This window comes from Strix aluco, chromosome 7, assembly GCF_031877795.1.
Source record: "Strix aluco isolate bStrAlu1 chromosome 7, bStrAlu1.hap1, whole genome shotgun sequence".
Taxonomy (NCBI): domain Eukaryota; kingdom Metazoa; phylum Chordata; class Aves; order Strigiformes; family Strigidae; genus Strix; species Strix aluco.
The window spans coordinates 29,444,772-29,468,445 of NC_133937.1; the positions used below are offsets into that span (position 1 = coordinate 29,444,772).

Genomic DNA, 23,674 nt, shown 5'->3' on the forward strand with positions numbered 1-23,674 from the left:
TTGGAGTTCTGAGAATTTTTATCTTGCTGCGACTTCTGTAATATTTATCACCAGGCAATCTTCAAAATATTGCAGATGCCAGTCAGCTAAATACATTGTAAGCTCTCTGGGGTGGGGAAAGCAACTCTTAATGCCCCCTGTTTTATGTATGGGAAGTTAAAGCTAGATCTATATGAGGCATAGGTATTTCTAAGAGTCCTTGAGATTCCTTTATGGCATATGTGCTAAAGCTTCCTTACTGAAGAAAGCAGGAACAGTGAAGGACAGTCTGGAAGTGTTAAGCACTCCCAGTCTGGGGAGCTCACAGTTCAGGCACAGGTTTGGAATGTCAAAGTATCATCAGTAACTTCCAGGACTAACAGAGCAACAGATCGTGACTTAGAACATAAAGGCTCTCAAACCAAGCAAACTCTACATCTCCCTACTTTCTGGCTGAAAAGCGAAGTTTAATTACTGCTGTTTTTACAGCAAGTTCCATGAAATTACTCATTCCTGATCAAATACAGAGCTATAAGGCAGCAAGGAGGTGAATGGAAGCACTCATTGCTTGTCAGCCTCTCAAGGCCCTGAGGGAAAGTGTCCTGCATGCACATCTTTCCAGAGCATCATATTTACACAAACAGAAAAAAGATTAGCCCTCCCCCACAGCTGTCTGCAGCTCATGGATACCATAGTCACTATTCTGACATTTTTATTTATTGGAAACATAAGCTTATCTTTCTCCAGTGGTAAAAAACATCTTCTCCTAACTCTTACAGCTTAATCCTCTTTGTAATCTGAGAGATATCTAGGAGAGGAAGAGAAATAAATCCAATACACTCAGTTAATTGCTCAGTGACAGATAATCTTTTCTCCTCCGTTTTCTTCCTCTTTTATAAAAAGAATAACAAAAAGTAAATAAAAAGTCCTCAACTAAAGTGGAAAAAGTCTGCTGAGAGGATAACAGTGCAATTAAAGTCAGGTCCACCCTGATGCCAAATCTGTTACCATGTACAGAAGCAGCAGCTCACTTGCCATCCAAAGCTTGGTGAGCACAGAGCCATAGCACTCTAGAAGATTGTTTAGATTCTCCCCCACTCTTTTCTCTTACTGTATTTCATCCCTTCATGTCTGTCACCAGTGGTCTCTTAATTCATTGGTAGTTTTAGAAGGGCAATCTCCATCCATTAGTGCTGAAGCCAGCTGTAGTTAAACTGGCTGAAAAATTACAAAGAAATGCCATCCTAGCAGGTAGTAGTGTGTTTATAAAGAAGACAGATTCATATCTTGTAGGCAATGGCATAGTTGTGTTATAGATGGTTACAAGTCCCATCAGTCACAAGACTGCTTAAATCACCCAACTACACCTTCAAATGACAGATGTGCTTATAACCAGCTATAGCATAAATGACTCGTGTCTGTGACATGCTTCTAAACAGCCCCTCATCATTCATCAACCTTTTGAGAATGCACTCAGCACAGGAGGCAAGAGTGGTATTTCTTTGTCATGTATTCAAGGCAGAGATTCCTCTTCAGTTGTGGGTACCTGCAGAACTACCTTTCTCCTCTATCCTTCAGAAACAGAACCCCTGACATCAAAAATCAAACCAGACGTGAGATCATGCTTTCTTCCATTCCCCAGCATCGAACCTAGAAGCATGAAATTCATTTAAGTGCAAGATATGTTTCTCCCCTTTTCTCAATTCTACTTTTTTCTATCCTTTTCAAACAAGCAGGAAGATTTAAATTAACATGTCACTTAAGCAGCCAGGAGGAGCAACAGCGAGCTAATAACCTCTCTGTCAGGTGCATTAAACTATAAGATATGTCCATCTTGTCATTTCTCTCCACCACAATAAGAACAGAGAAGCTGTCCTGGGATCTTCACAGGGATATTTATTAGTGACCTGAAGGCACACCTGCACGGTGAGCAGGGATCTAACAGCAGAGCCAGATTCAGGACAGAGCAGAGTGTAACCACCTGGGGCTTATGTATGGTAACAGGATGAAGGAATGACAATGAAGTGCACTGGCAGCTTTCAGAGCATCATCAGCACTGAAGAGCCGATCAAGAATAATGGAGCACTGCAAAGACAAGTGGGTTGATTTTAGCTATCCTCGTTCTCCTTCAACATTTCCCAGTCCAAAGCATTTGCCCAGGGATTCTGGATGGTTGGCTATGCAATTGCAATCATGTCCTGACAAGTGACATGTGCAAAGTGAACCTGAAGCTGATGGTTTCAGAGTAAGACAGGCGGTTTCTCAAATAATCTATGGAATTCCTTGCTCTAAGATGTCACAGATACTAAAAATTTTAACACACTTAGAGATACTAAGAAAGTTAGCTCATGGGATATTAATCCCCTGGTGTATACAAAAAGCAGTAAAACTATTGAGACCCTGATAAACCTTAAACTGAAGGTTGAGGAAATACCCTAAACTTCAACCCTAAGAATGAATGCTAGGAGAATACTAGGAGGAAGTGTAGGAATACTAGGAGAATACTAGGAAGGAATATGACAATTCTGTTCATATATTCTTTCTTAGACTGCTTTTTGGTAATAGGATACTGGGCTAGAGGAAACAATCAGACTATTACTATGTTGTTAATCAGGTTCTGACATTAGGACTGTCTGAAGTCCAGAATAGTGCACTGCACTCATGAGCTCTGGGACTGCTACGTTGCCAAGGCCCCAGCTTCTGGTAACATCCTCCAGTGACATCCCCACAGTCCCTTCTCTTTTAATCAGGGTAAAATTTATGCCACCATGGCATGTTCCACAGAAACCAATTCTGAAATGGACAACAACATAAGGTCATCAGCACAATTTTGTGCCCACATTCATAGACCTCCATAAGAAGTGTATTTTCCACTCCGATGTGGCTGTTTCATTTTCAGTCCTAAACCAGTATCTTAACACAATCCTGCACTGCATCATATGAGTAAAGTAGTTCTTTAGCACTGTCAGCAATGGGGAGGGAGGTGTCTCTACATGCTGAAACGCCTTCCTCAATGACTGATAAAACAGAGATTAGTATTTCGCAGGGTGAAGTGACTGAGGGTAGCAAGAGGAAATAATAATAATCTATTACATATTTACGGATATTCTTTCTCAAAACCATTGAGAAATGAAACAATATAGCCCATACCCCCTTCAGAAAAACATTGCCAAAACCACCGTCCTGAAAGGCCGTTTACTACAGCATGCACACCATAGTCAAAACAAAGAGAAAACAGGATCAGTTTTGATCTCAAACCATAGCAGCAATGTATATGACATGGAAAGATCTCATTATCCCTCCACAGCAGGATGAGAAACCATTTATCCCGCCCCACAAAATACTATTACTTTTGAGTGGTTCCTGTTGCTGTTTGGAACAAATCCTAGAAGTTTTGTATTTCTTTAGGTTTTTGATTTTTGTCTTTTTTATTTGTTCGTTTGTTTTACTTCTTCAGGCCAGTGGGTAGAGCACTAGCCTGAGTTCAGAACATACCCATGTCAAATCCCTCCTCTGTCATTCTCTTAAAAGCCTGCTCACTTCCTTGAACAAAAAACGTTATTTCTACTTCTGACCCAAAATTCTTCCTTGGAAATGAAAAGTCTTTCCTAAACAAGTTTATCAAAACAAGTTCATCCTAACAAGAAGTTTTAGTTTCAAATACCCAAAGTTTTCTTGTATCAAGGCAGTGGCCTGTCCACCTCCACCAATGACCTGCATACAAAACCCCTAGACTTCCCACCAAAGTTTCACAGATGGAACCACGAGAAAACCTCCCTTTCATCCTTTATAACTCATGAAAGTACCACTAGGGACACGTCAAGTAAACACTTCTTAGATCCATTTTTCAGAGAGATAAAAACAGGCACCATCTGCTCTCATTGAATCCAAACAACAGCCTTAAGAAATAGACCACCGCCCAGCTCTTTCCTTTGGTTCACAGAGTGCATGATATGCTTTGAAATCATGAAAGTATCAAGACATTCCCTATAAATCAATCTAGTAGTCAACATCACAGAAGTGGAAATCAATTATCTGATACTAATACTAGCAAGTTCTGAATAAACAGACACTGAATATTCGCTCACAGGTATTTCCTCAGTCTTAGTAACACTGACTTTTCACAAGGATCATCACACAGCCATAAGATCATTATAAACAGGGACTTAAGGCTGTTGAGTTCTCCTAAAAATAAATCAATTGGTTGATTTGATTCTGAATAAGGTGGAAAAGGGGAAATCAAATGATAGCATATCCATGAAGTATATTATCTAGTTGAAACAAGACATTCAGACTTCAGCCTTTTTGTCCTTGAGTATGAAAGAAAGGAGAGAGAGAGGGTTTAGCTACAAACCTTCCAGCACATTTTAAAAAATCCAATTAAATTCAATAAAAGAATTGTATCAGGCTCTTCCTATTTAAGTAAGGTGGTAATTATTAACTCAATTTATCTCCATACCTCCAAAGAGAGCTCTCTGTGATGCTTCCCAGGTTGTAGTCATACAGCTTCGTCAGAATTAAAATCACCTGAAGGCAAAAGAAGAAATCATGATTAGTCTCAAACAATTACAATCTCATAGAACTGAAATGACCCCAGGGAAAGCTCAGGATTCCTTTAATGGGTGCTTAACATAATTGAATGAACTGTTAAAAGCATTTTCCTAAACTGACATGAGAAGTATTTGTGGAGATGTATGTTGAGCCAATCAGACCTTTTCTTGCTCAGCTCCTCTGCATGATAATCACCAACAGGTTCTTCCCTTACCCCAGGAGGCAAAGTGCAGTGGGAAGGAGCTGACATGCTAGACAATGTTTCAGGAGACAAGATGAGATCTCCTATATGCAGTAGAAATAGTGATTACTTTCTGCTCTGTTTCACAAGCACTGAAACTGCTGATCTTTTTCACAGCTCTGGTGCACAGATAACCCACTGGCCTGTCTCCAGTCAAACTCTTTTTGGTTGTAGCAGATGATACAACACAATCAAATGATCACTAATTTTGGCCTGGGAGACTCAGACTAGACATCAGGAAAAAATCACCATGAGGAGAATAATTCAACACTGGAACAGGCTACCCAGAACATCCATAAAGCCTCCATCCTTGGAGCTTTTAAAGACTGGCTAGACAAAGTCACAGCTGACCTGATCTACAGCTGGAGATAAGACTGCTTTGAGTAAGAGGCTGAACTAGGGACCTCCAAACGTCTCTAACAACCAACATTTCTATGACTTCAGTGAAAAGTTTTAGATTTAGCTAGAACAGAAGTGTTTCCAAGGTTTATTAACACTTTTGATAAACAGCTTTTTCCCTTCTGCCAAAACAGACACTTCTAGAATAAAATTATCTTACTGAGGGGAGGAAAGCAATTTTAGCAAAAAGAATTTCCAGCAAAACATTTCAGCCTCCTCTTTTGTTAATGTCTTAAAAAAATAATTTCTGACTTTCAAGATGATGGGCTCCTTTAACACGACCTACATTTGGAACATAAACTACTATTACCATTGCTACTAATTTATTTTGCATTTCTTCCTGCCAGGTCACTGTATATCTTATCCTCCTCTCTATCCCATTAAAACCGCAGTAAATTAAAGAGGCACAACACTTCTTATCTGACAAAAACCCTGATCTATATACCTCTTATTATTTTCAGCCTGGATTCCTAAGAAACGAGGCTCACAGATACACATCCCCCTGGCTCCCTTGATAACATCTCCAACTCCAACCAATTTGGCAGAGAAGCAAAGGACTGAAAGAAATTCAGTCTCTATAAGCCCTATGCAAACTGGCACTAGCATGGCAGAGGAATAGCCACATGGCTGCTTGCACCAGTGGAGAGGAACAGACCTCACCGCTGCTATTTCCAAAGCCAAAAGCCATCCGACATCTAACACACTGATAGACCCTGAATCAGCCACACCAGGAACTGTCTCCTTCCAATAAGCTCAGCATGTGAGACAGAGCAGAAGAAAGCATGGTGATGTGGGAGCTGAGAGCATAAGTGAGCATGTAGCTACTGCAACAGAGACAGGTATAGGGGAAAGAGCACAGACATCTGTTTCTACAGCACAACTATGTTAAATCCCTCATAGTATGGAGAAGGCTGCCCAAACCATTTCCTATATGCACAGAGGTAATGTGCAGCTGGTGGGGGAGAAGGAGAGGCACCTGAAAAAAAGTCATTAACTAGGGCTGACCATCACCAAACATCCTTCAGAAGAAAAGCAGTCTCCCTTACTATCTGCTCCCATTTTAATCTCCCACCTCCCACTATGCCCACTTACTGCTTTATGTCCAAAATGAGAGCCCTACCCTGCTATCCATAAATAACTGGCTGCAAACTCTGGCTATTAAAATGCAAACCCCATCAGGCAGAAGACAAGGTGGGGGGAGACACCCCGACTTTGTATCTCAGTGACACCACACAAACAGCTCCACAGAGAAATAGAAGACTGGAGGAGCATCCTCAGGGAGGTCCCCAATGCCCAGGGCTGCCCCAGCCTGCCCCGCTCCCTGGCTGGGTGTGGGACAGGCCCTGCACTGCTGCCCCATGGGGGAGCTGCCACCCTGCGCTGCCCCTCACCCTGAGGTCCACGTGGGGCCTGGTCATGGCGGTGCAGAGGGCAGTCCTGAGGCTCCCTGAGCAGAGACCAGGGGCCTCCCCAAGGATCGCCCCAGCCTGCGTGACCCCCCCAGTCTGCCCCCAGGTCCCCATTTCCTCAGTGGCTCCCCCCCATTTTGCCCTACCCCCAGGCCCCTCCAGGTGCCCTGATCACCATCCCCAAACCCCACCATGTCCCCCAGCAACACCCACCCTGTGGCAACTGGGGAATCATCCACGGTGATACCAACCCACCGAGTGGCATGTCTCCCTGAAATAGCCACACCGTGACTCGTGCCTTGGCTCAGGGCCCAGAGGAAAACACATCCCCTGCTGCGAGAGGCGTAGTTCACACAATAGCCATGACCCGTCCTCCCCAGGGCACCCTACCATGGATATCCCCTCTGTCCCCCAAAACACACAACCCCACTGCCATCCGGGAGGTGCCTCCCTCTACCCTGGAGGGTCCCTCTTTGAAGAAGCGGCCAACGTGCAAAGCACAAGCCGCCTGCCGAGGCGTCAGATGGCGGAGCTGCAGCGGGCACATATGTTTCGCAAAGGCTTGCGCCAATTAGGGCTTTATAAGTGCTAAATTTCAACTCAACCCTCCCAGGAATGCTTATCAGTGACAGCAGGGCAGCTGTCTGCTCCAGATACAGAACCATGCCGCTGCCATTCCTCACAACACCCTCTGAATGGGTCTATAAATCCTCTACTTAACAAATAAATAAAAATTAAGGGGAAGAAGAAAAAGGAAGAGGAAGGGATGTGCGTATAAAGCCTTTCTGAATAACTACTCTCCGGATGAAAGGCAGCAGTGAACTCAATGAGATTCAGTGCCAGCCTGCATGGAGACCTTCCATACAACATGGGAGTTGCATGCACCCTCGGCTTCAAGCCTTCCTTGGATCTGCAAAGCAGCTGGACAGTTGCAGGACAGTTGCTTATATCTTTTTCCAAGCCTTGTTATCTTCTCTTGGCCCTCTTCTCCTCTGCTTGCCAGAGGAACCAGAGATGTAAATGACTCTAATGAATATTCCCCTAATGAATATTTTGACATCTGGTAGTTTTAGAAGCAGACCTGAAGACAGCAGGCACAAACTCAGAAGAGTAAATAGGAAAAATAGTTGGTTTTTCTCCCCATTCTTTGCCACTGGTTGATGTAATCTTGAGGAAGATTCATACAAGAATCAAGAAAGACCTTCCCCATGTGTAAAACCCAAGAATTATAATCAGGCTAATTTTTGTGGAATACCAAGATTAGCAGTGTGTAATTACTGATGTTAAATAGACTGAGAATTATTTTTCACAAGTTACTGAAGATTTTTACCTTTTTCCAACTGAGGAAAACTCACAAATCTCAAAACTTCCATGAAAGAAGACTCCATTGAGAATTTTAATCTCCTCACTTGAGAAAAAAAAAATGTAATTGACACCCCAAAAGGAATATGAAATGACAAAAAAAATTAAAAATGCCAATATAAGAAATCAAAATATTTCACTCAGAGAGCTGAAATGTCTCTTTAGTTCTTCCCCCATAAATTTCAGTAAAACCCACACAATCTCAGAGTGCTGCAGTTCTCTTGGAATTAATGGGGGAAGAGGAAACCCAGCTGCATTCCATCATACTTCTTTTTGATATAGCTCTAACAATCCTTCTGTAGAGGCATCCCTGGACCCATCCAAATATTCCTGTTAGTTGCAGACTAGCTACATCTAAATAATATTGCTGTATCCTGACTTCTTAGTAAATTTAACATTTCCAGGCTAATATTTGTATTTGACACCATGCTGCAGCATACATATGCACCAGTTTGTTGGATAGTAGCTTACATATCTACACCCAGTGTAGGTATCCTATTTCCAAAACGCATAAGGGTTTTCCTATAGGAAGCTTTCTCATTTTTGTGGACCTGTATCAGCTCCCAAAAACCTTTAAGCCTATCTCTAGTCTCAGCAGTCTCCTTGTGTCTTTTACTGTGGTTCAAATACTAGCAATAGATCTGCTCAAACATATATGTACAAAACAAACAAGTAATTAGGCATAAAATTAATTATTTCTGCCCTAGAGTTCAGTATTCTCTTTTCCCCTTTGTAATGATATTTGAATAACCTATGCAAGGCCATGATTTTGGTTATATTTACTTTTTCAGAAAACATATTTCTCCTTTGCTGTTCGTATTTCTTTGTTATTTAGCCTGCAAAGGTTAGTTCATGTTTAAGATTGTTTCTTTTTCTTTTTTTCTTTTCCTCTCTGTGGCTGTCACTATGTAGTACTGAGGAACCTAATGAATAGAGACATGCATATTATGTTGTTCTAAATGTCAGAATAGGGGCTGTGAAGAAGCACAGTAATGAAATGAAAAATATTGTCTCGCCTTTTATTATTTTTTCCTTTGTTTCTGTTTTCTGGGACTGTGTCTTTTTCTCTCTTCTTTAACACTTACCAATCAATGCAAGCTAACAAGAGCAAGAAGAAAAGAACAAGCAAACTAGAGATACAATGAAAAGGAGCTGAAAATCCAGTCTTATGCCAGCTCTGCTGTGAATACAGATAACCCTTCCTATTGCATAGAAATGCAAGGCTTCAGAAAGTCTGTTCATTAGGATCAGCAGTTGAAGTGGGTTATTCTGCCACAGCAGATAGGGAAAAAAAGGAGAGACAAAACTTCATCACTTCTGCACTGATAGCTCAGAGCAAAAGATATTTGAACCTGGGTTTACCACATTCCCAGTGAGTGCACTGACCACGAGATATAGCACTAAAAATGTTTTGAGTTACTTATACAAAGTAGAAAAGCCCCAGCAGGTAAGAAACAGACAGGAGGCTTAGTGGGTTAAGAACACTCACCTGGGAAAAGACAGACTGACAAAAGAGGTACTTAAACCTGTGTCCTGTGGTTTTGGCTGGGATAGAGTTAATATTCTTCATGGTGGCTAGTATGGGGCTGTGTTTTGGATTTGTGCTGAAAACAATGTTGACAATACAGAGATGTTTTGGTTATTGCTGATCAGTGCTCACACAGAGTCAAGGCCTTTTCTGCTTCTCACCCCACCGCACCAGCGAGTAAGCTGGGGGTGCACAAGGGGTTGGGAGGGGACACAGCTGGGACAGCTGACCCCAACTGACCCCAGGGATATCCCAGACCATATGGTGTCATGCTCAGCATATAAAGCTGGGGGAAGAAGAAGGGGGGCACGTTTGGAGCGATGGTGTTTGTCTTCCCAAGTAACCATTATGCGTGATGGAGCCCGGCTTTCCTGGAGATGGCTGAATGATGGGAAGTGGTGAATAAATTCCTTGTTTTGCTTTGTTTGCACACACAGCTTTTGCTTTGCCTTTTAAACTGTCTTTATCTCAACTCATGAGTTTTCTCACTTTTACCCTTCTGATTCTCTCCCCCATCCCACTGGAGGGGAGTGAGTGACTAGCTGTGTGGGGCTTAGTTGCTGGCTGGGGTTAAACCACAACAACCTGGCTCACCAATCTCCAAAAGGAAACCAGTTCCCAGTGGCTATTCTGTGAGGGACAGGGTATTCACATCTTGGATACCATTATGTTTTTCTTCAAACCAAAAAAAAAAAGTATTTGCAAGGAAAACACACTTTGTTAATTACTCCTGACCTGTGACTGTTTTTTAAGACTTGGGATGTGAAGGCCCATCTATAGGTTTCAAGATGGAAATCAGTGGCTGGACAGAAGAGACTGCTCTGTGAATGTGCCAGTTTAGGCTCTCTAAGGCTCCTTGCTATCTTGGGAAAAATTGTAGGGTAAGCATGGCTAAATTTTTCCCAGACCTACCTTTGCTCATGCTCGACTGGTCCATGCTGTCCCACCACACCCTTCCTTGCACTTCTGACCCAGGTTTAGTACTGACTTAAATCTTTGTCTTGACCTTGTTTTCAACTGCACTACAAATGCATCTAGCAAGGCTCCTACAGAGTATTGGCCAAAGTCCATCTTTCACTGCAGCACTAGTTCCAAATGTAAAGCAAGAATTACCTTTAACCTGACTTTTCTCCCCTAGCAAAAAATAGTCTCATCAAACAGTGGTGAAGTAGCTGGCCAGGAAGGTAGTGAACAAAAGTCTGCACACTGTTGCTGATCAGGTTCATAACACGCTGGGAAGGAAGCGACAGGCTATACAGTTAGTGTCTGTGTAACTTGTCTGCTGCTAACTATGTGTGACAGAAAGCAAGCCCACACTGAGCTATCTTCTGTCACAGCTACACAGAAACCAGTACCTGAGCCAGGTAGTAGCACACTAGGTCAGGGATCTGTAACATTTCACACTACCCACTGACAATTGCAAATTTACTCCTGGGAATGCTACATGTGCACTATATTATAACATGTCCATACTTATTCAAGCTAGGCTAAACAAGGACGTGGACTGCAACAATAGTTGTGTTCAAGGTTTGATCACCATTATTAAAGACGCAAAGTGGTCTGTGATAATCTAACTCAATCTCACTTACACCAACCCCGCTCTCATCCTGAATACATTTTATCAGCTGTGTTCTCACCACTACCCACAGGTCCTCTCTGCAAATGCTTTCCGCTTTACACAGCACAACAGGGTACTAAATTCAAACAAACAACTTTTATAGCTCCATGGTGATAGAGATTTTTCAAAGAGAAGACAATCAAATTTTTAAAGGTGTTCACTGTAACTTCTTGGGTTCTGATTTTTACAATGTTACCTCTAGACTGAGCTAAAACTTTACCAGAAAGATTGACCTTACAGGACTCAAGTGCTGATTTCAAAAGCACAACAGGCCTTTGCTTATGAAGGCAAAACCCAGCACCTCTGCTTTAATGCTTGCAGACTTCCATACTTTGCATGTATGGCTGCATCTGTTTCAGTCAAGACTGCGGCTGTCCTGAGATAAGCCACAGAACTAAAAAACATTTAGTCAGTAGTCCACTTTCCTGATTTGCACACCATCATCTCTCAGCATTACTTGTGTACAGACTGCTCCTTACTCAACATTTTGTTGAAATCATTTGAAAGCAATGCAAATGGTATATTTGATAAAATATTTATAATACCTGACTGCAAACCACTTACAGCAGCTTTCTGAATCAGTTTGAGAATCAGTTTCTTCTGCAGACTGTTAGTGTAGTGATCAGACATCTTTTTTTGACCACTGAAGTCCCAGAAAAAAGGCAGCCCCCCTCCCATCACCCCTGCAACTCAATGAAAGCCTTCAGGATGCTATTCTGTCCTGACTTCTTGTCCAGCTCCGCAGATTTTTCTGTCCCGAGACACAGCCTTCAAAGCATATTAATTTTCAGCACAGGATAACTGAGATAGGTCTTCATGAACTCCACTATTAGTCCTGTATGAGAACTAAGAACGTGATAGAAAGCTTCTAGTTTCAGTCATGTGCCAGCTACACACTCTACACTACAACCTGATGTTCAGGATGTGCCAACAATTTGAGAAAAGAGTAGTCAGAACACTCTTTCCTCTCCTGTGGTGCTCTTCATCCATGCAAGGAGCATGCACATCCAGAGCTTCTGCAACACTAAACACCACATATGCAGTTTGGTTGCTCTACTGTTATGAGCTGCTAATGTCTAGCACAAGGACTGTCTCTTACAGGCACAGAACACAAGTGGTCTTCAATATAACAATATTTTGTTAATAAGGTATTGTAATACATATAACTATGTAAAAAATGGAAATGGTGTAACTATCCTTTACAAGACCCTCTTGATAAAACTTTCACACTGCTTTCTAATTGGGAAGAGAGAAACAAATACCCAGCCACAATCAAGACAGTTTAAGCACACCTCAATGTGCAGTGATCCATGAATCCCTTATTAAACTCTAGAGATCCTTTCCATCGCCTACTTAGCAGGAACATAAGTCAATAACAAAGAAGCACTAAATTAAGTTTTCACAAGCACGTTGGTCTGCTATAATTGAGCAGAAAGCTGAAGGACATGAAGCTTTCTTATGCATTGTGTTAATAAGCCATATTTTTCAGGCTAGACTGCAGTGTTTGAGAGTACGCACCATTCAAAGACTGGAAATAAATGGGCAACACCCATCTGTTCCCTTCTTCATCTCTACCTTCCCATTACAGCACAGAACTTCAGAATTGGGGGACAAAAGGGGCTACAACCAGAACACAGGAATATTCTCAATGAGCTGCTTGGTAAGGCAGCTATGTGAGGAAACATTTTGAAATAAATTCACAAATAAGTCTGAATAATTCATGACTGAGAATTTTACAGGCTGCTCATGAATAAAAAAGACAAACTCGAGAGAACTCATTATTTGGAGTAAATTACTTGTACAAATCTTGTTCTTCATATTATTATTATTTATCAATTTTATACCAGTCAGCAACTACCACAGTCTCTAACAACTATGCAAGTACCAAGAACCATGGAGACATGAAGACTTTGTGATTTGCTTTCCATCTGGACTGCAGATCAACAGGCTTCCTTACATAAACCCATCACCGGGAAAAGGAAGAAAGGAAAAGTGTGATGATAGAGAAGGACAGCCACATGCTTTCACAGCTAGACTACCAACATTTCACCACAGTCTTTGTTATGAAGAATCCATAAAGTAAAAATCCCTTCACTTTTCTGCATCCTTCAATGGACAGAAAAGAGGTCTTGATATTGCCCACTATCCCATCTGTGACAGAAGGGAATAGCAGAAGTTGTCTAAACATTGCCTATGTAGAGGGTGACTCTTCCCCTTATTAACTTTCAGAAATTAACAGATTACACTCTTCCTAATTCAAAAACTATTGCGACTATTATGCCTAATAATAAAAGGATCAGAGAAAACAAGCAAGAATGATCAAAGATGTGGAATGGCCTTTTTAAGTGAGAAATTATACCAACTCTCAATCCAAGAAAGAGACAACAAAAGAGATATGCAAGACATATGTAAAGTCATGAGTGTCCTGAATAGATTATTCACTGGTTTTCAGTACAAAAGTCCTAGGACAGCAAGTGAAACTGGGAGGGTCAAAATACTACATACACAAGTTGGAAAATTCCTTCCTGTCATATTTTGTGGATACTGAAAACTTAATGTCAGTTCAAGGGGAGACAGAAGAAGTTCAGAGAAGAAATGTGCTCTGAGGTCAATTACATAAAATTATACAAGCACAATGTTTGTGCAAGTTTTTCCAGGCAATTTTGTGCAATTTTAGCCACTGTTGGAGAATGAATATGGTCAAGTATGACAATTCTTTTGTTCCTATAGCTACCATAGATAGCTTTAGCCCTCATTAATTTGTCTAAATCTATTTATGGCTATTCGCATTTTTGGCATCTATAAAAAACACCTGTAGGCAAGAAATTCAATATTTGCCAAACATGGATACTAGTATTTTCTTTCTTAATCTTGTATAATTCAATCAGTAGAGCAAGATGTATGGCAGTTTCTATTATACTCAGCTTACAGTGGTCCCTGGCATGGTGACAACTTTTAGAGGAGACAACAGTATGAATTATAATAAAGAGAGGCAAAATGAGGCATCTGTCTCCCTCAAATCTTTTAAAGATTGCCCCAGTCTTCATGCTTGTCATCAGGATGAAACAGAAATTCATTATGGTCTAAAAGGAATTTAAAATACTACCACCACCAAAGCAGAGAGAAGGAAATTGTATTTCTGTAACAGCTAAAGCCCAAAGGTCAAGACATTGAGTTACTGCTTCTCCTGGCTCCAAAAGGGACCCAAACCTAGGCCTACTACATTCCAGAAAAACACCTTAGGCACTGATGTGCTGAATAACTTATAAAAGGGAATTAATTACCTGCTTTGAGCCCTTTTTCCAACACTGAAATCTATTTTCATATATTCTCCTTTCATTCAGTGAGAATCTGTTTCATGGAAATATTTCTGAGCAGCTCCACATATGTTTAACAGAGTAAAAAAATAAAAAGATAAACCCAATAAATTAAAAGGAGTAAAAGGAAATTCCAGGGAGTAAATTACTATAGGAAAAAAAGCAAAGATACGGAGGTTCCAAAGTAAATGTAATAATAGATTTTCTTCCAGTGGCAGAAGTAGGCAGGAGAGAGGGGAAGAAAGATGAAAACAAGGGAAAAACTGCCTGTCATCTTGAAATGTTTTAATACAAAAGCAAACAGTTAAGAAAGAAACAAGGTTTCATTTCAGAAGACAAAAGAGAGAATCGATTATACACTATAATTGCATTGATGCTTAAAAGCCATTAGCATGAGAGCTCTGTGCATGTTTCAAGGGGAAAATGCAGTTGTCTGTTTATTCATTTCACAGAATACCCACATAGGCCTTTGGGGGATTATTTCAGAATTAAGACCAGAGGAAGGTGAAGCCCTAAAGTACGTGGAAGGAAATTTCTTCTCTTACACCCTATTATATTCGTTGTCAACCAGCAGCTCTTGCTTAAACACCCAGTTACTGCCAGTGATTTAAAGTGGACACCCAGAAAGGGTGCAGGGGTCAACTGGAGAAAAACACTAAACTGTTCTATGCCTGGCCTGCTCTTCAGCTTGCTATTGAAACACTCAGAGACGTTCTGGAAACTCTGGGCTTTGCCAAGGGGCAAAGATATTAAGTGCTGAGAAGCCATTTCTGAAGCAAATTTGGAAAGCCTGCATATCAACAAGTAAAAACTTGCTTCTGAGGAGTTTCTCAGACACCTGATCTTATGTGCAAACTAGTGCTTCAGCATACCCACTGGCAGCTAAGAGAGCAGCATACAACACTCTCAGAAAAAGAGGGAGCACACAAGAAGAGACTTTATGAAAACATGCCACTCAGACATTAGGATCCTACTTTGCAAGTTGTATTTATGGTGTTGCCTTCCTGGTTAAGACCCAGAAGTTTCTGAAGAATTTAGAAATACCCATAAACTACACACACACACAATATTTCCCAAAACAGTAATCCAAGCCTCCACTTCAACATAATTCACCCAACTCTGTCTGAAGAAAGAATGAAGAGGAAAAATATCACAAAAGGGAACAAAGTTGACAAAGGCTGAAACTAGAGGTCTTTCCTTGGGAAAGGAACCATGTCCTGGGGGAAGACTAGGGGGGCGGCGGGGGATACACACAACCAAAAACCCAGGATTCATGTGGTATATACAATACCCAGATTGCTTATTCTGAAGCTCACTACAGAATATAAAAGTGAAAAATTAGCATGCAATGAATAATTTATTTAGCACTTTACTGTTGTTTAAACAAATCACTTTCATGAAAGCAATGTGTATTCAAGCAATAAATCACTGTTTAGCACTCTGTCACAAGCAAAAGATACTACTTGACAGAATTATTGAGTGATGTTGCATGGTCACAAGGCAACTACAACAGAGATAAGGATGATGTCCTTGAATAACAGACTGCCTCCCTCTCACCCCAAGGAAGAAATTGAATCTTTAAAGTAAGACCTTCATCCTGGGGCAGCAGGCGTAGTGAAACTTATGACCATAAGTGCCTTTCACCTTTAGGTCCCAAAAGTGCCCTGAAAACATTAATTGATCACTCCTAACAACAGCTCTGTGATGTAGGTTGGTTTTATTACACACATCAAGCATGCAGAGTTTAAGAGAGTTTGTTATGGAAGGCAGGGAGGGAATATTTACTCTGATGAACTCCTGGGTCTTCAGTCTTTGAAATCATTCTTCCCTGTCCTCTAATGCATGGACAGATGGACTTCATAAGGTCCTGATCTGCTCTAACTTTAAATCACAGCTTCCACCCTGACTAGCTCTAACAGGGCACGAGTCAAATTCAAGTTTTCTATCCCACTTCCCGTAACCCTACCGTCTTTTTGCATCAGCACAAATGGGAACATATACGTTTTCGACTGATCTTCAGTCAGTGAACAACACTATACTAACAGACACAAGGTATGTTTCCCAGAGACTGAGAAAACAAGCAAGCTTGGGGCAAGGATTATTTTTATTCAGCACAGTCTTCTGTTACACTGTTGGGGACATCTATTCTTCCAAATACTGGTTCCCCCGAAAACACTCTTCTAGCACTCCCTATGCATCTTACACTAACAAGTGACAATAAAATGCATCACTCTGTAGACAAACGTGGTAGGTCTCATGGCAATCCTCTGTTAATGGAGTTAAATTAGAAATTAATCTGGCTCAGGCCTAGGATTCAGAAAGTGCTTTATGAGCTCTCTGGCTGCCAACACTAATTCAGTCACTTGTTACTCCTCAATAGTGCTAAGAAGAAAAGATGCAAAATCAAGTCCTTGTGTTCTCAGCTTCTCCCAAATCAGCAGAAATCTCAGGGCCAAATTCAGCACAACACTTTAGTTGTGTGTTAATCACATGAACAACAAAACAAAGCAAGAATTTAGTGCACTTGGTTTGCTGTGAACAAATGAGACAAACCATCCATTCACAGCTTGCACTCACTGGTCACCACAGTTAAGGAAGTGGGAGGAATTAGAGTAACATAGGGCTTTCTAGCATCTAGGAACAGAATCACCACTTGCTCTAGAAAGAGTGCAGAACATAAGGACAACTAACCTTAACTAATTGGATGCTTTTACTGAAAATTAGATGACCCCAAAGCTCCAGAGGAGTGAGCCCAGTCTCAAAGAGAGACATTTCAGCCGTCACCCAAGTACATTTTGTCATCTGAGATTATCTGATTATACAAGAAAAGTTCTTCAGTTCCTTGCATTCTTTCACCCACTCCAGCTGCAACAAAATATGCCAGCAGCAGCTGTTAGTAATAAGCTGGAAGGCATCTTGAGACCAATTGTAATGCAAAGGTCATATTTTCCGAGCTGTTTATAGACAGTAATTTGTAAGGTTGTAATGTCACATGTTGTCAATAATTCAAGGTGGGAAATTGAAACAGTTAATAGGTCATCAATTCTTCACTTTCCCACCTTATCTCTTTCTCCCCAAAGAGCTGTTAAACCATGTTTCATCTGAGCATATTCCTTGAACCTCAGACTCAAAGGTTTCATTTGTTTATGGAAAGAAACTTTGGATGGTAAGACGTAAGTAATCCCTTAACAGGCACCCAGGGATCATAACAGATATAAAGTGCACATTTCAGACCTGGGATATAAATTCCTGTTAAAGGTCTATTCTCACTGGGGCTTTATATTCTGTAGAACAGGTTGATGCTGTCAGAATGAAAACTGTTATATTTTAGCAAAGAGAGGAGGACTTAGTTAAAAACAACTTGTTAAAAGAAGCGAGATATATTCAAAGTAAGATCCTTCCCCCATTTCTTTTCAGAAAAAAAAAAAAAAAAACAACCCACAAACAAAAAAACCTACCACACAAAAAAACCCCACACAACTGTCATTAAAACATGAATTATGGATTGTTTCTTTTTCTCTTCCCCCCCACCCCCCACCCAATTTACAGCCACCAGCTAAAGATGAAACAGCTCCCACTGGTGTCATCAACTCTGCCAGCCAGGGCAACCCTAGTAACAAGCACAAGCACTGATGTAACAACAATGTATAAAGTTTCCACCTTGGAAAACTACACCAAGTGGGACTTCTTGCAGCATTCTCACCTAGGATCCCCATGAAATTAGTGCTGGCACAACAACACATTGGGAAACTGAGAACATCTGCTGACCTGCAGCACTGATACAAATTTCCGCAAGAAGCAGATCACACAAACCTTAAAATGGAGCTGCACGGTCATATCCCCATAGAAAGACTAAAATTGTGTCTATTACGTAAAAATAATGCAAGTGACCCTGGTCATAAAACAGGTTTCATAGTCCATCATCTGAGAAGCCTGAAATTAGTATTGTGATGGGGAGACATATCCACCTGATTAGGGAAACTTCGTCCAGAGAAAATTGTTAGATAATTCTCATTTTCTCGACCTTATTCAGAGCACTGCCACACACAGATAGAAAAAGCTGAAGAGTGTAACAGGACTGGAAGAACGATAGAACCATGCAGGACAGAAAACCTGTAACTGAGTCTCCAGTCAATAGATCAAATCAGCTGCAGATGAGCTAGCTCACAAGTTATCTGCACCAGCTGCAGACTCACCACTGACTGAAGTGCAAAGACAGCTGTTTGTATTAAACTACACCCTCCATATATGAAGAGTGTACCTGATATTTACCTCCACAGAGTTCAAAGCACATTCAGCTCACATTCCCATGCCTTTGGGAAACAGTCCGACAGAAACAAACGATTCCATCTTTTAATGGGCCATACTATTTATAACCACTATATAAGTCAAGACATATTAACACTACATATCTTTAGGGAAGGTATTAGGCCTAGCAGCACTGTGGCCAAAATGACAGTCCCCTCAAGTTAAAAAACAAAATCCCAAGGTTTTTATCTTTAAAAAGGCCCTCATTGCCCTCTACACCTTTCCCTCCCCTGCAAACTCCAGTCTCACATTTATCTTGCTATATTTTTTAACCATTCTGGAGGGGAAAAGGGGGAGAGATTAGATCTGGTGGAACAGGTGGATGTTTTCCACCAAGCAATAAGGGATAGGAAGTGCACCCCTTCAGGACTCTGAGCAAGCCAAGATGAGGGGGATAAAAGGAGGATAAAACAATAAAGATTTTGTAATTACAAGACATTCTGACCTGGGGTCCTTCCTATCTGTCAGGAAGAAAACTTGCTAGATTTTACCTGCCTCCTACTTATAAAATAAAGGCACATGCCTATCTCCTTCAGAGGGCTCCTCTCTCAAAATTAAGGGGCAGCATGGTAACCTGCACCTCATATTTCCTCTTTCCCCTGGCACACATTTTATCAGGAAGCCAACTCAAAAGGAGGGGGGAGTCAAAGCGTATTACAAACCAACACACAAAAATCTTATTAACCCACTAAGATGTGTGACTAAGATCCTATTATCTGAAGGATAACAAACCTAAGCTGCCTTCTGTCTATACCCTCAAGGCTTTAGCAGAAAGTATAGGAGAGGCATGGTAGTCACAAGTGACTAGTGACCTTCATCTTAATTTCTTCTCCTTCTCCTCCTCATTCACTGTCAAGTGGGATGTATGGGAAGAAATTCTCATTTTACTACATATAAACTATTTAAATTTGGGGTTTTTATGCGATCTTTTTGGAGTGAAAAAGCCAAGCCAGTTGCTAACTCTCGCTTTCAGCAGAGGGCAAAACCAAGAACAAAAGGCTGCTGGGTGGAAGCCCGTTACCAGAACTGCAGCACACAAATCACTGACCATTTTTTATGACATCTGATCAGTGCTGTCTTCCAGGTGGAATAACAATGATTAAAATCTTCCTGTGGAATCCGATGTCCTTTTGGGCTTCCAGACATGATGATAAGAAACAGCACTAGTTTGGTCATTCCCACTAGTGGAAGTATCTTTGATCTCTAAAAAAATCATAAGCTCCTTTGTCTCTTCATCACTTCCTTCAACTCCTTTAGCTATGTGTTGGGCCAAACCCCCAGCTCTTTCATTAAACAAAAGCAAACCAACACACAGGTGCAAGGAGGATTTCTTTATGGGGTATCATCTTGATCCTGGAACTAGCCCACACTTCCTAATCTCATCCTGGTTTTGCCATATCCCTTAAGGTTGTTAAAAGTGAAAATCAGTGTATTAACTGTCATTGTCAAAATTCCTGTAACTTAAAAAAAATTACTATTAGCATTTATCAGCAAAATTACCCACGCTGCCTGAAGGGTGTAGCATAGAAAAACGGCCCATTCCTCCCAACACACTGCAGAGAAGTGTATTGTTTCATCAGCTGTATCAATGCAACAATGAAAGCTAGAGGAAACATATCTTGAACTCTTCTGTAATACAAATGTTTTAGACTGAAAACTTTTGGGGTTCAGGATTTCTGTGTGTTCTTCCACAGCATGTTAACATCATACAAGTTCCTTCCTACAAATACAGAAGTATTGATTCCCAAGCTCTGTGGGCAAGATTTATCCCTTAAAAGTCTGACAAGGGATCCAGACACTTGAAGCTCTGCCAAGTCACAGATAATCTGGGAGCACTAGAGCATTGGTTTAGATATTTAATTTCAGAAGCACTCAACAGCATGAAAATTATTTCTCCCACTTAAATAACACTTCTGATTTTCCAGCATTGCATTCCCAAACTCTAGGCTACTGATCTTTCCACTCAACCTTATTAAACTTCATCCTATAGCAAACTAAGAAGGGGTTTTGGATATCTGAATTTTGCCACAAAGCTGGTCATTGCTTCCATACCTCTCTCACCTGAAAGCCATTATCCCCCTAAAAGCACTACAAAAATATCATAGATTCATTTATTATAGCAGAGCATTCTCCTGAATTATTTCTAACAAACTTTCAGCCCTGTCACCAGTTCACTGACCCATCTACTAAACTAATTTGTCTTACACTTATAGTCAGCCATTTATCAAGACACAGGTATGGAATGAAGCTTTATATTCCATTCCCTTTGACTTATGTTTTACATCTGACATGTATGCCTCCAGGGAAGCATATATAATTTTTTCCCACCATCTCTTCTACTTGCTCAACACCTCTTCTCAGGGAGAATGGTATTTCCGTATTTCTGCCTTCAAGCTACCCAAGCAACTGAATAAATAGGTCTTATGGAAGAAAAATATTCTCATCATGTCACCTACCACCTTTATCCTCAGCTGCCTGTTCTATAAAGCTCAGTAGGGAAAGTAGATTATTAGCCTTTACCCTTGGCTTGCTGTTAATCAAATAGCTCAGTGTTGTACCATAAGCACCACTAGCAGTGTGTATTCCCCAAAGAGATTAAAGAGGTAGGATACAAACTGGTATCACTCTATAGGTTTCCAGTGGAGCACCAGTAATTTCTACCAGTTGGGGATATCATTCAGGGAAGGCAAGATATTCTGAGAATTTTCTACAACCAGGGTAATGCACTCCGAGGACCAGATCTTTGGCCGGTGGAAAGCAGCAGAACATCATAAATTATTGCCTCCAATTTCCTTCACTGAAAGATTTGCCTCACTAAGAAACACACACAACTGGGAAAGCCCAAATGAAAGAGATGACATGCCCAAGGGCTGCAACTCTTCCACCTCACAAATTGCACTAAGCCCAGGAGGCCCAAAAAAAGTTTATAAGCTGCAAGAAACTCAACTCACCAAGGGCTTTCCCTTACTTTTTTCCACTGCAGAGAAAGTTTAATGCTTACATTTGAAGGATACCCCCCAAACTGAAAGAAAGAAATTGTTAGCACTGCATTCAGTAAAATTAAATTTGTCCTTAAAATGAATAAAAGCCACTTCCTAATTTGCAAAGGACAACATTGATGTTATTTGCACCATGCTCACAGAAAACACATACCTGATAGTGAAGGATGACTGAGGAAGCAACACTGTACGTACTGTCACTGTGAGAAAGCTCCCTCAGTATTATCAGAGGTCTTGCAATATCTGCTGTATTAAAGAGAGTTGCCTGACACTACAGCAGGGACTTAAGTGTTATTTTATTACATAAAAAAAGCTTGCTTTGCCATTTCTGTTAAAAACATAGAAACTATGACTTAAAAAAAAAAAAAATCTCATGAAGCAGAGACAAACATATGCATCTTTTATCTGGAAATAGTCTCATGAACCTAAAAGCTGTCATTACAATTTTTTTGAATAGCGAAGATGAAATACTAAGACACAGCATTACCAGACAGTGGCCTCTCCTATTTCTGAGGTAAGTTACAGCTAGCGTGAAAAGGTATCTACAGATTTACTTGTGACAACCCAAAATAAAATTCAGCTCTAAATAATGAGCTTCCTATCATTTTAAAGGGGATTATTGCTGCACAAATACATCTAAAGATTAAAGACCACTCAACTGTAACTGACTGACATGTCATTAAACCAGTAAAATCTTTCCATAAAAACTGTCTTATCCTTATTCTTTTTAAACCAGTTTCCTCTTCAATAGAAAAAAGAATGTTAAGCATTTTAGAAGATGATTAAAGCAAAACCAGGCTGAAAAAGGAAATGTCACATTATTTCCCAAAGAAAGAACTCAGGTCCTTCAGCTTTAATTTGGTTCACAGAAAAAACATGTTATTTAGTGTTAGATCCATGTTAAATTTCTAGCACAGTTTGAAAAGGTGCCGAAAATTCCAGCATGAAATGAACCAGAACACTTAGCTTTAAAAGAAACAGATGAAGAGGCAATAACTCCGGTTCACCTATACCGATCTCACTAGAAAAAGGAAGACACTCTGGAGTCAAAGAGAGAGCCAGAGTTTTTTGTTGTTTGTTTCCTACCAGTTTTCCGTGTTCCTTCCTCCCTCTGTATACAGAAAGCTAAGCGATTGCTCATGTCAAACTAGTACAGTGACAAGGAACTCTACACCTGGCAGAGAGAAAGGCACAAATTGAATGCCATCCTTGCCATTGGCTGCACAAAGCACAGCTCAGCCCAGTCGGTCGCAGCAGCGCTGGAAACACAGGATGGCACAAACAGCAGCCTGGTGCTGCTGCACCCAGAAAACCCCCAGTAATCACCCCCAGGGCCTCTGCACACCCCTGTCGTGCTCCTCTACAGATGGTCAGTTCCTGTAAGAGCTACCAGGAAGAGAGTTGCAACATGCTGATATTTGTCTTCATTCTTGTTCAATAGGAAGCATTAAAATGCCAACATCATTCACAGGTGAAAAGTTACACAAGCTGGAGTTACTCAAGAAAACACTTTTCTCACAACTGGGAGGATGCTTGCAAAAAATCAGGAGAGAACAAGAGCAGCTCCTGGTCGAACAGCACTGACTAGAAAACCTCTCTGATATTCAGTTGTCTTTTCGAGACCCACTATGCTCTCTATCCTTGGATTTCTGAAACAGCTTGCTGCCACAGCCAAGAACCATTGGTCCCCACTGAGTTCACCTGCACCAAAGGATAAGCTATTGTGGAAAAGACCACTAAGTAAATAAAGCACAACCAATTTTCATTGCAGCTTGTGCAGATGAGGAAATCATGGTCATAATTTCCACACCCAATTACCCATCTTGCACTGGCAATTACACTAATTCCATGCACAAATTAGACATGGCACTGCATGAGCACGTTGTTTATGCAGTGATCTGCATTTCCAATTATTATTTTTTTAACCTGGCCCTAAAGCTTTTAGTGGCTGATATTGAAAGAC

The 23,674-nt window shown here is 40.9% G+C and overlaps 1 protein-coding gene across 1 annotated transcript in view; it reads right to left on the bottom strand.

The window, feature by feature from the left end:
- The window catches only part of LOC141926073 (VPS10 domain-containing receptor SorCS1-like), a 297,323-nt gene that overhangs the window by 200,671 nt on the left and 72,978 nt on the right, over window positions 1-23,674 (bottom strand). Inside the window, exon 2 of the mRNA XM_074831226.1 lies at window positions 4,439-4,506. Within this exon, the coding sequence (XP_074687327.1) occupies window positions 4,439-4,506 (68 nt within the window). The remainder of the gene's footprint in view (window positions 1-4,438; window positions 4,507-23,674) is intronic.